Here is a 15,863-nt window from a genome sequence, read left to right as displayed (position 1 = left end):
CTTTCTCAATTTTACCTAAGAATGAGAACAAATAAATAAACTATGTGTGAAAGAAATTTTTCTTGAAAATGAATTATTTGTCCAATTCTAGATTCTGTAAAGCAATCTCATGCTTCTTTGAAGTCACATCTGAATGACCCAGGTAGAGACTATGCTCACCTGGGGCCAGGCATGGGCTTTAGAGTCTGTGGAATCTCTCACATTCCTATAGATATGGTTTGTAATGTTAATAAGCTTTTTGTGATAGATACGATCTGTGTCTCAAAACGGCCACTCAAGTGATCTAATGAGCTATCTCCCCAAAATGGGCTTGGTGTGTCATCGAAATCCTATATACAATCACGCCGTATCTTCCCACGTCCATCTGTACAGATGAGTCTTAAGAAAGAGAAGACTTAGTCCTCAGGTTACCAGAAATACTTTCATCATTGCAAAAGGCCACAGCTACTGTCAAGACTCTGTGAGGAGCTGAGTGGCTGTGGATGAAGAATGATTTCTAGTCAGGTGTGGTGGTGAATACACATAACCTCAGCACTCAGGAGGCTGAGGCAGGAGGATTGCTGTGAGTTGGAGGCCAGCCTGGGCTACATAGTGGGTTTCGGATCAGCCTATGCCACAGAATCCTGGGGAGACATTTCAGTGGTAGCGTGCTTGCTGCTCAAGTGTGAGGACTGGCGTTCGACCCTCAGCATCCATGTAAATGTGAGGTAGACATATCGGGGTACACATGGGGGGCAGACAGGCGATCCCCAGACAGGCTGCCAGGAGATGGTCTTCAACAGATTTTGTTAAGTAAAAGAACACTGCTAGTCTTTCCATGGAACAGCCTGCCTAGCTCTTTAGCATTTTACCTGACTCTTTTCACTTTGTGTCCCTTCGTCCTCATAAAAGAAACATATGGATACAGTACACACACACACGTGCGCACGCACACACACACACACAGATACATGTCAACAAAGTGTAATAGAAACTAAGAGAATAATTGGAGAGGCACCTGATACTTATTCTAGCTTCCACATGTGATGCGCACGCACATTCACAAGGACTGAGATGTTAAGATAAGTGAAAGACTAGGACAAGTGACCCTTTAGAGACAAGAGCACATTGACCGAGCACCCTTCTGCAGAAGAGGGGAGTAGGATCCACTACTTGCTTACAGACTGGAGTGTTAAAGAAGATCAAAAGGAAGTGGCTAGATCTCATTACCTGAGAGGTGTCAGCTGGTGGATTTTGCCCATTTCCTTTGGTAGCTCTGTTTTAAACACAGACAACATTGTTTCACTCAATGGGAAGACTGGCAGTATTTAATGCAGTGAGAAGGATGTTTCATTTCCAAATCTTTATAAATCCTATCCTTTAATTTATTAAATATGACATCATTATAGACCAGGCATGGTGACACATGACTGTAATCCAGGGACTTAGAGGGCTAAGGCAGGATATCAGAAATTCAAGGTCACCATAGCCTGCAAAGTAACTTCAAGGCTCTGTCTCAATAAAAAGAGAAGGAAAGGCAAGTAGGGGCAGTGAGATGGCTCAGTGGGCAAAGGGGCTTGCTGCTAAGATTGCAGAAGTCTGAAGAGATGCTTCTCCCATTCTCACCAAGGGTTGTTTGAAAACCTGACAGCCTGTACTTGCTATTTCTTTTTTTTTTAATTAATTTATTTATTTATATGTAAGTAGCTGTCTTCAGACACTCCTGAAAAGGGAGCCTGATCTCATTACAGATGGTTGCGAGCCACCAAGTGGTTGCTGGGAATTGAACTCAGGACCTCTGGAAGAGCAGTCGGTGCTCTTAACCTCTGAGCCATCTCTCCAGCCCTGTACTTGCTATTTCTATCATCAGAGTAAGTGAAAAAAAATTGCATCATTTATTTCCACATGATGATTTTTTTTTAAGATGCAACTTATTTTTATTTTTGAAATGTTTGCATTGGAAAATCTTACTAAGTATCATAAAAGTAGTATATGCTCATTGTGGGAAAATTAAAAAGTAATAAAAAGGAGGAAAATTTAAATACCAAAAATCCTGATCTACTCTGTCTTTATCTTATAAATACTCTTCCTATCTGTTACTTTTCTGTTGCTGTGACAAAACACGATGACCAAGGCAACTCACAGCAGGGAAATCTTATTTGGGCTTAGGATTCCAGAGGGGTGAGAGTCCATGATGGTGGAGTGGAGGAAGAGATGGTGGCTAGAACAGGAGCCGAAGGCTACATCTGCAACCACAAGCAGGAAGCAGAAAGTAAACTGGGACTGGTGTCTGTCTCTCAAAGCCTGGTTCCAGAGATATACTTCTAGCAAGGCCACACCTCCTGAGTCTCCCCAAACAGCAACACCTACTGGGGACCAAGCATCCACATGCCTGAACCATGGGGACATCTTATTTCAACCATCACGTTCAGCTCCTTTTTTTTTTTTTTTTTTTTTTTTTAATGGAGAAACAGTAAAAATAGCACAACAAATATGTTAGTGCATAAGTTCTTCAGCCACCCTTAAAGTCTTTTTGGCGGGAAAGGGGAGAAAGCTTAGCCAGTAAGGCGTCTGCTGTGCAAGTGTGAAGACCTGAGTCCAAGGCAGCTGTATTCAGACAGGCTTTGTTAAGGTAGGTCTTAAGGGCCAAGTAATCTATACAAATACCTCTGCTTGTGAGGAACCTGTAGGTGCTCAAAGTATAACTGGCCCAGGGAGTTGATGCTGACCACAACCTCGTTCTTAGACACCAAATCGATCTTGAATGGGTTTGCTGAAATATGACATTTCAGATCTCCTTTTCTATCTGTCAGTATCAGGCTGCCTGTGTCCCCTGTGCAGACCAGCCTGCAAAATAAAATGGGAAGAGAAAAATCAAGTGCTACAGGTTTACATGATTCCATGTGATGTTGAGGGTTGATCAGCAGACAATCTTCCTGTGACAGAACTAGAAAGGCCTACAGTAAGGAGCCATCATGGACAGTGAAAAAAGAGCGTAGACAGATCTATATACTATATACCATATACTTCATAATGACAGGCAACAAACTTACTCAACCATTCATTCTAGGTCGAATTTTTTAGCTATAAAGTACAAATAATAAAATTAAAAGCTAATAGAGTTTTGGGGGAAATTAAGTGAAATCATGCATGCGAAGCAACTGGTACAGGTTAGACACACAAAGAAATGGTCATCATCAATTCTGCCTGTAATGTCTAGTAATACTTGAGCACACAGAATCTGAATATTCCTATTTATTTTTAATTTTAAAATTGCATCTTAAAATTTTATTTTGTGTGTCATATAAGGGTATGTGGAGGGGTCTGTATGTGCCACAGACTTAGAGGCAGCAACTGTTTGGTGAGCCATCTCACTGACACTATGACAATCCTATACTTCTTTAGGCAGGCATGAGTCTTCTCATAAGCTTGGTTATAAAAGGCTTTCTGGACTAGTTAGGATCTGACAAAAGGTTGGGAGGCAGTGAAGGCTGTTACATAAAAGTATAAGGAACATGGAAATCCCTTTGCAAAGTCTGGTGTGCTCAGGCAGGGCAGGGCCAACTCTCTCAGGAGTAGGAAGGTGACAGAGAGGTGGCTCGGTGGTTAAGAGTGAGTGCTTCTACTGCAGAGGATTCACATCTGCCTGTAACTCCAGCTCCAGGGGGTCTGACACCATTGTCTGTCCTCTTCAGGAAACCACATAGTGTAGTGTAAGAACACATAAGAAAAAACATTCACAGAAGTAGCAGGGAGAGGAAGGCTCAGGCTCATTGGAATTTGGAAGTTTGGGGATTGAGAATTATCCAAATCATCTCACATGCAAGCATTAAAAACTTTTTTCAGCAAATGCCCCAAATCACAGATCTGAGGGGACTGGGAACTCAGCCTACAATCTAACTCAGCAATCTGCAGTTTGATACTCTAAGTCCTATTTGTAGCCACAGGGATTCTGTAGCTATATAAGATACGAAATTGTCAGAGACTAATTCGTTTTCTAACAATGTTGTGAGTTCAGAATTTCAAACCCTGAGGCTGTTGTTTTATGTCATTAAAGGCTTCAGAAAGGCTGCTGGCAGTCAGGCCACCTCTGAGTTTTGAATTCTGAGTGACAGTCACACTGTGCTACATCTCCACCACTTGGTTTGCTTGGTAAGCTTCTTATTTCAGTTGATGACCAAGAATAACTTATGCAGGAATACAGAAAGCCATGGTTCATTCTTAGTTGTAACCGTTTGCTGGGTTATCATAACAAATGGCCATAGGCATTGAAATAGCAATTTACTTACTCATAGTTCTGGAAATCTGGGGTATTAGCTGGTTGGCTTCTTGTAAGACCTGCAGATGGTTGCTTGTCATTGTAAGTGTCCTTGTGGATGCGTCCCCAGTTTCCTCATCTTATAGGGATAGCAGTCATGCTTTATTAAGGCCCACTAGCATGTTCTCATTTTAATTTAATTCTCACTTTGATACATCTCTATTAATATATCAGAACTCTGGTTACAAAGGAGTCTGGGAGAGGGTAAAAGGCTGTTTTTGGCATTTCAGTTATTTTTGTAGCTGAAGATTCCCTAGAAAGTAGTTGAGACTGAAGGCGATATTTACTACACAATATTTATATAATCTTTGCTATCTATTGACCATATGATTTCATGGTCAATAAAATAACTTACATAAACTCATGGTAGGGATATAGAGAAAATTAAAGCATCTGTCTTAGCCTTAAATTCTTTCAGAGACCAACCAACAGAAATCACCAGGCAATGCCGATAGTGTTTTACCTGAGTGCCTGGGGAGAGCTGATGGAAACCTCCCCCCACCCCCCTGCCATGGAAATCTTACAAGTACTTGAAAATGCTTTGGCCCCCAAGAGATTTCATTTTTTTACCTAAACATTGATAATTAATTAACCTCTGGCTCTAAATAAAATTAAGTGTTAGGCTTCTGAGACTATCCTTAATTAAAAGTGAGTCTGCCTGACTGTGTAAATGACTCTGGGAGCTAGTGTATTGGATCTCTTGAGTCATGGTACTAATCCAGGGGAGCAAATTAAATAGCTTTACTTCCACTTAGTTCCAAACTCTGCTGAATAAGCTACTATTGTTGTGAGAAACAGAGCAGGCCCGAAGTTCTGTCTCTCCTCACTTGGAGGTACAAAATGATTTTGGGATGGGAGTTAGAGAAAGCAGAATCAGTAATATAGAAATCCCCAAATGATTGACTATACCTAGTAACTGATTATAACTTTGAGCAGACAAAATAGGGGTGCCTAAGGAATCCACCCAAGGTAGGATGAAAAGAACAAGGCTGTGCGTAACAGACCCTGCTCAGAGGCTCACCTGACAGTTCCTAGCTTGCTGCTGACGACATCAGGAACTTCATACCTTGGTTTCAATGGAGTTTCTTCATTGATCTTAAGTCTGAAAATGTCCTTCTCTATACCATAAACTTCAGCCACGAGAGGAATCTGGGAGTAGAGATGTGAGATCAACTTCAACAGGTTACCTCAGTCATAACCTATTCTAGTAATCAAATTACAATAACTAGAAAGCATTTGTATAAATTATTATAGGCCAAGCAAATTGGTGAATGTGGACAATAAAATGAATTTATGCCTCTTCTTGCTTGGTTATGGCTGTAGAACAAGAAATCTCATCTCTGTGTCTGTGGCTAGGTAAACATATGGTTGTCCAAACCAGGACCTTTAGAGTGAATGGGGCCTTTATTAATAATCAAACCGAATAAACTGCAATCAGACTTGAAAAAATTGAGACATATGACCAGGTTCAGACGTGCTAAGAATTTGAGTGTTAAATTCAGTGTAACCAGGCTCCAGCCAAATGAAAGATGAAAGAACCCAGGGAAAGAACTGAGAAGATTGATGATCTTTGAGGCTTATTGAACTATAAACAGGTCTTTTACAGTCAGGAATAATAATAGGTTTCTAGGGAACTTTCTCAAGGGGCTGGGAAATTTAGGTAAAAATGTCCTACAAGAGGGATGGGAACAGTGTAAAAGCATGAAGAGAGTAAACCTGAAAAGTAAAACTTGAAACAACGTGAACCCCACAAACACAGAAATGGCTGGGTCTGAGTCACAAAATGAAGCATCTAGATCAGATAACTGTAAGATAGGTTTTATACAACTGTACCATATTACACTGCTCTACTGCAAGGTTGTTGTGACGCGCACTGCTGAGCGCTGGTTACACACGGGCACCTACATGGTTATTACATCCGCTATTGACATAGGCTCATCGGGAAAGGCCATGTGATGTGGTGTGAATGACGGGATGTGGGGGAGCAGAAGACAGGTAGCACTGAAAACACCAGCCAGCAGCTGAAAAGCCTCACGACAGGAACCTTGCATCTAGGACTACAGACAGCAGTCAGGACACAGTTTCAGGAACACCGTGAAGAGCAAGCAGCTAGTGCTGTGGCTGCAGGTGCAGTCATAGTTACTCTAAGACAGGCTGTTATAGAACTGACTGTAAGGACTGCTTATGTGCTCACTTACTCACATATCTGAGTTGTCTTGAGTACGCCATCAGAATCCTACCATTTGAAAAGGCCCAGATAAAAACAGAGCTGAAACTCAGACTATCTAGTCTCTCCCAAGCTAGACATGTATTTTCATGGTCCTTTTAAATTCAACTAACATTTACTTTACATTTAATATTGTGATCACTGAAGATGAAACCAACACGCAATTTATATAAAACTGAGATAAAAGTGCAAATACAGAGTTGGTGGCAAAACAGGAATAGGAATACCAATGTGTGCCAGGCGAAGGCTCTGGGAAGTCTCTCTCAGGGAGGAGGGACTGAAACAGGGCCCTCAGGAATTGGAATTTGTGGGAGAATAAGATTTTATTGTTGTGATAAGCACTATTACTTGAAGCAACTTGGGAAGAGAAGAGTTTATTTCACACTGTATCTTACAGTCTACCATGAAGGTCAGAGAAGGAACTCAAGGAAGGAGCTGATGCAGATGCCATGGAGCATTGCTTACTGGCTTGCTCTTCATGGCTTGCTCAGTGTGTTGGTTTGTATATGCCTGGCACTACTAGGAGATGTGGCCTCCTTGGAGTAGGAGTGTCACTATGGGTGTGGGCTTAAGACCCTCATTCTAGCTGCCTGGCAGTCAGTCTTCCACTAGCAGCCTTCAGATGAAGATGTAGAACTCTTAGCTCTGCTTGCATCATGCCTGCCCTGCTCCCACCTTGATGATAATAGATAGTAGACTGAACCTCTGGACCTGTAAGCCAGATCCAATTAATTGTTATCTTTTATAAGACTTGCCTTGGTCATGGTGTCTGTTCACAGCAGTAAAACTCTATGACACTCAGCTACCTTTTTTTACAGTTCAAAACTGTGGGGTGGTAAACTGTGCACAGACAGCCTGGTCCCCAGTCAAGCACAGGCCTGGAACCCCAGTGACCCTAAGGGACAGATAGGTGTTCTGCCATACCTCCTGGGACCCTAGCTCCTGTTCCAGCTACAGTCTCCCACAGCCCCCTGCAGAGAGGTGTAGGCAATGCCCCAAGCTCCTGGTATTCTGTCTTGACTCCACACCCACAGTTACCTGCCAACAGCCAAGTATGCTCTTCCCCACAGTTACCTGGCAATGGGCAGGATAACCCAGCCCACTATAAAAGGGGCTGTTTGTCCACTCCTCCCTCTCTTGCTCTCTTACCTCTTATTCTCTTGTTCTTTCTCTTGCTCCCTTGTTCCCCCTCTCTCTGCCTTCCCTTACCCCTCTCTCCATGTGGCCATGGCCAGCCTCTGCTTCCCTACTCTTCTCTCTCTGCCTTTCTACAATAAATGTCTTAAAACCATGGACTGTCTCTTCTCATTGGGATCTGTCGTGCTGGAGCAATGGAGCAGGTCTAACGAGCCACGTGTCTAACCTCCTGTCCAGAGGCCTCCCTGCTCTCCAGCCATGGCTGCCAGCCGAGCCAAGCCACCCACCGGAGCAAGACAAGGACTCTTGTCCCTGCAGTAACCTGTCAGAGCTCTCTCCTCCTACCCTTTCCCCTTCCGGCCAGACCAGAGTCCGCCCGATGGACCCCACTCTGCTCTCAGCTCTTCTGAGACATACAGGGGCATCTGGGATATCTGAGAGTGAGAACCTGTTGTCCCTGGCTTCCATACAGGCCCGGGGACCCCAGAATTGGGAACCCCAGACTGCCTATTCCTCACCCCTGGAGCTGGGTCCTGTGGCTTCCTTCAGTCTGATGCCTGCCCGGTGGTCCGTGAGGTCTGCGCAGTCAGATTTCCTGCTTAACCCTGAGCAGATGTGGGACCCCATTTTTGTCCCACAAAAACCACCTGGCCAGGGATAGTATCACCCATAAATAGCAAATAGCTGAGTTCTCCTACATCAATCATTAATTACGAAAATGCCGAGGCTAGCATGGTCTACAGAATGAGTTCCAGGACAGCCAGGGCTATACAGAGAAACCCTGTCTCGAAAAAACAAAAAACAAAAAAGAAAATGCCTCGCAAAACAGGCTAATTTGATGGATACAGTCTTTCAACTGAAGCTTTTTCTCCCCAGATGGCCCTGGGATCCCATTTTTCTTAATGTTTTCTGTCTGAGTTAAATATGGTCAAATAATGTTAAGAAATGTAAACAGAACAAAAAAAAAAACCAGAAAAATGTAAACAGTGGGCCTTTGCTGTAGCACCCTCTTATGGGGGGGTTCTTTAAATAAGCTAAGTGAGTTGCTGGGTGGTCCAGTTTTGAACCTTTGGTTGACAACTGTCTAATCTTTCCCTTGTAGCCAACTGCCCATAAACTTAAGCTGGACATTTCTTCCTTTGGCAGTTGTTACCATGGTACAGCAGCTGTCCTGAACAGTTAGTTCATGAAAGGCTTCATGAGAACTATGGTCTAGCTGCAGAGAACACCACACCAAGATGCGGCTGACCCCACATACTTCTGCCTCGAGGGGCCTTGCTCTGGTGTGTAGCCCTTCACTTGAGCTTTGACAAGCCTTGATGGCCACCAGATGAGCTTGCCTACAGCTTCTCTGGAGGGCTGCTGTAGAACTTGTAATAGCAGTCCTCAGTTAGGTCAGGAGGGTATCTCCCCTAGTCACTCAGCAAAAAGCTCTGGGCCGTGCTTATTCAACACCTTTCCCTGGTGGGAATGGAAACTGCTATCAATGGAATTACCATCAGAGCCCAAGCACGCCGCCAGACTCCTTTTTGAGATGTAAATTAAGTTGTTTTTCAGTTTATTTGTTTGCATATTACAGTATGTTATTTTCTTATTTCTTAGGTTGTTTCATGTAGTCTAGGCTGGTTTTAGACTTGCTATGTAGCTAAGGATAAACTCCTCATTCTTGTTCCTTCACCTTCTAAGTGCCAGGAATGCAGGAGTGTGCTTCTCTTTTACATTAGTCTCAGACCCACACACTCTTGTGTTGCAACTTTAGGCTCTAGTAAAGCAGTTTCCAGAATATTGTGTTTACTTTGTGGCCCTTCTCAGAGGTAGAACAAGTTTAGCTGGTTGCATAGAAAGCTCAATTCATATTTGTAATCCCAACACTTAAGAGACAGGAGGACCATAAGTTCCCCTCAGGTTACATAGTAAGTGTGAAGCAAGGCTGGTTTCTACAAAGACTGTCTGAAAATTTAAGATCAGTGGTAGTATATACCCATAATCCAAGAACTTGGAACATAGAGACACAAAGATTAAGAAATTCAAAGTCATCCATAACTACTTAACTAGTTCAAGGGCAGCCTGGAATTAGGGATGCTATTTTTAAAAACAAACCAAAACCAAATTAAAAGAAAACCTAGGGCTTCAAGCTCCGGTATCAGCAGTGACAACAGAGATGTGGCTGAAAAATTCTAGAGTCATCAGGAGTCTTTAGAGTTCCGATACTTAAAGCTCAGAGCTGCAACACCAGGGGGTTCTGAGGCTCTAAAGAAAGCAGTAAGACTTGTGATGTTCAAGTCTGGAGGTGTAAAGCCCAGAGCAGGCTGAGAGCCACTGCGAACTAAAGGCCCCAGTGCCTGAAGCTCTGAACTGTAACTGTAAAGGCAGGACAAGAGTCTAAGAGTGACTAGCAGAAGAGTCTGTAAGAGGTGATGCCGCATAGATGAGAGGCTGTGGGGGCTTGAAGACGAGAGTTGAGGGTTGAGGTCTGTAGAAGGTTTGGAGAGAACAGCCAAGAGTTAGAAAGTCAGAGGTCCTGAAGCTCAGCTCAGGAGGTATAACTCTAACTAATTAGTGTTAGAACTCAAAAACCAGTGATACTAAGTCTCTGCTCTGTATACCAGCTTTGAAGGCTTAGAACCATAGCTGTAGTTCTCAGATCTGAGAGCCATAAACCACTGAATTTGGAAATCCAACTTACAAATCTCTGGCACGCAGGGCTATCAAGGCTAAGGCAGCTGCCCCTGTGCCTGTTCAGATAGAATGACAGAGCCCCCAGCCAGCTGTTTGGGATAACTGCAAGCATGGATTCTCTACAGAGAAGAATGGTGACCTTGTGCTAGTTTTTAGCCCATTTCCCAAGAGCAATTAGCCTGCCCAGGTACAGCTCTGTTTGACAATTTCCCAATTAACGCTTGTTGGCCACTCAGAATGAACAGTGCTTGCTAGAATGTAGCTGTGTCCCATCTGCTGAGGAGGTGGCTACTTGGGAAAGTCTCATTTTAATTTCACTTAGATGAAGAAGCAAGGAGTAACTTCATGGAGATGCTTAGAGATATACTTGGATCCTCAAAGAAGCTGCTAGAAGTTTCTCTGATGAAACTATGCTAACAGGCTGCAAAAGAAAGTAAAAATGCTCACAAAGATTTAATCAAATCAGAAGAAAACACCAAAATTAGCAATATAAAGTGCATTAAAGGCAAAGGGTTAGTCCTGCCGGCCTTGTTAGAGACACAGAAGACAAAATACATTTCCCTGCGTTGATGCTAAAAGACCAGATCTCTGCTTCTCAACACACAGCACATTTTCATTCAAGGCAGGAAGATGGTAACAATAGGAGGGAAAACTAAACCTGAACAGTATTTAAAAGGGGACATTTTCCTTCTAGATGTTTTCTTCTAAGAGTATCTTTATTGAACACTTACTGGTATATTTACAGACATATACTATTTTTTTTTAACTCTATGTGATGTTAGGCTTTTAAGAGCTCCCGAGGAGAGTCCTCAAGATAGAACTACTTCCTTTATAAGAAAAGACCAGAATTTGCTTTGCCTGTGTCTCTCACTCATGTGGAGATACAAGGTGGCCATTTGTAAGCCAGGAAGATGGCGGATGGGCTAGTACCTTGGATAGTAAGGGACAGATCTGCTGTTGAAGTCACTTGGTCTATGGTATTTGGTTATGTAGCCAAAGTACACTAAAACAATACTGACTGTAAGGTTTGACTGTTTCTTAATTGCTTATTAGGAGTGGATCTGGAGAAAGGAATTGTATTTCAAGCATGACAAGTAGTCAAACTCGGAAGTTAATTATTAGGCTATATAAGTGTGGGTGCAGGCAGCTGGGCAGGCAGGCACCAGGAGTTCTGGGTTTGTTAGAATCTGCCTCTTCAGTGCAATTTGAGAACTGCAGCTGTGAGCTGAATATGATCCTCTTAGATTTTGAACTATTTCTCTGAACCTGAGAGGGAAAAAAGGCTATTGTTCTTATTAGGAACGCATATGCAGCTTGTTTTAAATCTCCGGACCACACTGGTACCTGATGTGCAATCTTCTTAATACCTTTGCCTTAGCCTAGAAATAACCTTTGGTCCTGTTCCTACGCAATGAGATGGCCATAGAGTACAGACAACTCCTCAGATTACTGCCTGCATCTTCACTGTCCATTAAAGCAACCCTATTACTTATCTCAACTTTGCATATCACTTAGACATTAAAATGGAGTCAGGCAGAATTTCAAGGTGAATTTTAAAAATATATATTTGCTTGAGAGTAAAAAGATTCCTACACAACTTTGATATTTTCAAGTACCTGAGTGTGGAGCAGGTTTTAAGTGTTTACAAAGTTCTGAGTCTTGGGGGCTTTGTAGCTGGCATTTCAGACACTTTTTCTTTCTTGATGGACTTCCTGCTTCCCTGGAACTCCATCCTCTAGAGCCTTCTGCACTATAAAGTGTTCTTTTTGGAGGACATCCAGTTCTGTTGGGCTCTTGTAACCATGGGATTTTTACTAGAGTCCCTGTTCCCAATTAAAGACTCAGAGGCTTATTTTTCTGAATAAATGCCTAGGCCATAAGCCAGGTCTGTTCTCTGACTAGCTCATAACTTATATTAACCTATATACTATTCTATGTCTGCCTCTCAATGTTCAGAATCCAAAGAGAAAAAGTGATCTGCTGTGACATAAGGAGACATGAGCAGGAGTCCAGCACTCACAGCACTGGTGTCAAGCTGTGTTGAGAATTAATTTTGGTTTATCACTGGCATTTGAAATAATTCTGCCTCATTTTCTTTGCTGCAATGTCTTTATAATAGTAGATTATTCAAGAAGTTCTATACACCAAGCCTCCCCAAGGAAGAATAAAGATTTTATTTCTAGATTATGTCACTATAATTTGTTTCAGACACAATGAAGAGAAGAAGGAACATGAAAAAATCATCAGAAAACAACAACAACAACAACCACCAAGACAAGAAAGTTCCTGACATCTACTAGTAAGCTCAGAGATTCCTAGAAAGCCTCTTGTGGGCTCTCTAATTATTGGGAGTCAAGTTTGCTAAATACTAATAGTTTTTAAATTAAGGTCTTATAGAACCTTCTGTCAATGTTGTATGATAATTTTTATTTTGTTTTCTGATGAGTTTCCACATTAAATCATTACAAGACAGGAGCTGCAGCGGTCACAAGGAGACTTCACACAACTTTCAGTTAAAAGTTGATGTCTGAGAACTAGAAATGGTGAGATGGTGGGGTCAGTCTGTAGCTGTTAGTGGACCCAGATCAGTCTTAGTGAACTAGGTTTCCTCTCAAGTTAATTCATACTGGGTTGAGAGGTTCTGGAAGCGCAGGATGCTTTTAGAAGGTGGTGGAGTACTAAAAGTAAGAGTTAGAGTGAAGCATCTGGTGGCTTGAGCTTTCTGGTCCAGCTCAAAACAGTTGTATCACTGACCCATCTTTGTGATACATCGTAGTGTGGTAAACTGAAAGGTAAACGAGAGTTCTTAAGATATCCCACAGTAATTCTTTTAGTTTGTAGTAACCATGGTGACATACTAGTCAAATAGCTTGGACATAGAAGACTCATGTGTTAGGTTTCCCACTACATAATACTCTTACCTGTTTCCTAGCCTAAATTTGGATATTAGCTGAATCTGCCTCTTGTTTAGGCTTCATGAGAAACTGTATTCTATATTAAAGTTCTGGAGCATGAATGGATCTTTGATAGGATCTGTCAAATCCTATGTGACACTGGGCAAATGTCTTTCTAGATTTCATTTTCCTTACTTAATAATTGGGGACTGTACACTGTATATCTTAGGTGCTTTATAAAAACAACTTAAGAGGAAATAACACATGTAAAACATCTAGAAAAACACGTGGCACACAGGCAAACTCTGTCGATATCTGCATCACTGTGAAAGTAGGACCAAGTGAGCATCGTGGTACATGCGTGTGAATGCAGCACCTGGGAGGCAGAGGAAGGAAGATCAGGAGTCAAGGGAAACCTCAGTTAAATATCAAGTTAGAAGTCAGCTCGGCCACATGCAGCTCCGCCTCAAAAAGTAATGAATGATGTAGGATCAGTATATATGTGGAAAAAGATCATAGTTCTTCTCTAGCAAAGTTCTACTGAGGCATAGTTTAAATTAGCTGTCATAGAAATGTATAGAATTCAATCCCATTAAACGCAAAAGCAAATTCTTCTTCCATCTCACCTTAGTTGCTTCACTGACGATTTGGAACCTGGTGCTGTCCTGTTCTGTGTCGACTGAGCCTAGCAAAGCCCGGTAGGTGGTATTCTTGGCGAGCTGCTGTTTCTGCCGCCTACAGATAGAGAGAATATTGTGCTGGTGAGTTTTATTAACTTGGCACAAAGTAGAGACATTTGAAAAGAGAGAGCCTTAGACGATGCCTTCATCAGAGTGGCCCATAGGAAAGTCTGTGGGGGCTTCTTCTTGATTAACTTACTGATGTGGGACGGACCAGTCCACAGTGGGTGATGCTGCAGGTGGTGTATGAAAGGTAGCTGAGTAAGCCAGGAAGAAGCACTCCTCCAGGGCCTCTGCTTCAAGTCCTGCCTCTAGGTTCCTGCATGGAGTTCCTGCTCTGACTGCTCTCAATGATGGACTGGGAGTTTATAAGAGAAAATAAACCCTTCCCTCCTCAGGTTGCTTTTGGTCATGGTCTTTATCCCAGGAACTGAAAGCAAACTAAGACAAGGATACAGATATATGAGAACTGCTTGTGACTATCTGTATCTAATGGACTGTATCATGTAAATACCAGCAAATTCACTATCACAGTAAGTGACTGGCAACATACAGTATTGGTACTCCTATAAAGTACCAAGAATATGATATTACTAGAGTTCTAATTAAAATTATTGTTAAAATAATACTAATTTCAACATGATACTGCTCAAGAATGGCATCCTGTCTTCTTTACTGAGAAAAGTGGGGCAACTTTCTTTTGTGTGTGTGTGTGTGTGTGTGTATGAGAGACAGTTGGTGGGGGGAGCAGAAAAAAAAAAGCCTCAGGTATTATTCCTTAGTACTGTTCATCTTTTTATTTTTAAGTCAGTGTCTCTCACTAGACTAAGGCTGGCCAAGTATGCTAGGCTGGCTGGTCAGCTAGACCTAGGGATCTCTATGTCTTTGCCTCTCTAGTGCTGGGGATGGCAAGTACCCACGACTGGTACAATAGTTCTACAGCAGGTCCTAGGGATAAAACTCATGCCTTCTTGCAAGCACTTTACCACCTAAGCCATTTCCCCAGCCCAAATCTGAGAAATAACTTTTATGAACTTAAATTTTCCTCCTCCTCTGCAGGAAATGGACCCTTAGTAGTAATTCAATAGAGTCTAGTGGAAATGTGGTATAGGCTATTAATTTAACAAGGTGAGTAAACATTCATTATATAGTAGCCCCAAGGTAACTGTTTTGAGTTAAAAATGGCATCCTTTCTTTATCTATAACAGACAGTGACTGAAACAGAAACTTAAAAATATGTGAAATAATTTTTGCTGGGTGTGGTGGTATAGCACCTTTAATCCCAGCACTCATATGGTAGAAGCAGGCAGGTAGTTGTTACCTACATAATAAGACATTGTCTCAAATAACAAACAAAACAAAAAGTAAAACAAAAACCTCAAATCAATCAATCAAACAAAAAATTAACTTTGATGATTTTTTTTTTTTATGATTTCAGTTTCAGAATCACCCCAAAGTAGATATAAATCAGGCTCTTGAACCAAATAAACCATGGATTTCTCCCAGGTAGAAAACCAAATTTACACAATATCTTTCCACAAATTCATCCCTACCAAGGATGATAGATAGAAAACACCAATACAAGGAGGGAAACTACACCCTAGAAAAGCAAGAAAGTAATCTTCTTTCGACAAACCAAAAAGAAGATAGCCACACAAACATAAAAATAACATCAAAAATATCAGGAAGCAACAATCACTATTCTTTAATATCTCTTAACATCAATGGACTCAATTCCCCAATAAAAAGACATAGACTAACTGACTGGATATGTAAACAGGACCCAGCATTTTGCTGCATACAGGAAACACACCTCAGTGTCAAAGACAGACACTACCTCAGAGTAAAGGGCTAGAAAACAATTTTCCAAGCAAATGATCCCAAGAAACAAGCCATTCTAATATCAAATAAAATCAACTTTCAACCAAAAGTTATCAAAAAAAGTAAGG

General features: G+C 41.8%; 1 protein-coding gene across 2 annotated transcripts in view; it reads right to left on the bottom strand.

Moving 5' to 3' along the window:
• Nucleotides 1-15,863, bottom strand: part of Ganc (glucosidase alpha, neutral C) — a 57,599-nt gene that overhangs the window by 37,021 nt on the left and 4,715 nt on the right. For both annotated transcript variants that reach the window (XR_004118807.1, XM_031371595.1), the window contains exons 3-6: nucleotides 13,861-13,969; nucleotides 5,319-5,446; nucleotides 2,647-2,826; nucleotides 1,210-1,255 (exon numbers count right to left, since the gene is read on the bottom strand). Coding sequence is in view for 1 of the 2 variants with exons in the window: in XM_031371595.1 (XP_031227455.1) it covers nucleotides 1,210-1,255; nucleotides 2,647-2,826; nucleotides 5,319-5,446; nucleotides 13,861-13,969 (463 nt within the window). In the remaining variant the exon portion in view is untranslated. The remainder of the gene's footprint in view (nucleotides 1-1,209; nucleotides 1,256-2,646; nucleotides 2,827-5,318; nucleotides 5,447-13,860; nucleotides 13,970-15,863) is intronic.

This window comes from Mastomys coucha, unplaced genomic scaffold (assembly GCF_008632895.1).
Source record: "Mastomys coucha isolate ucsf_1 unplaced genomic scaffold, UCSF_Mcou_1 pScaffold15, whole genome shotgun sequence".
NCBI classification, from domain to species: domain Eukaryota; kingdom Metazoa; phylum Chordata; class Mammalia; order Rodentia; family Muridae; genus Mastomys; species Mastomys coucha.
The sequence above is the reverse complement of the archived record's forward strand: the minus strand, read 5'-3'. Positions and strand labels throughout refer to the sequence as shown.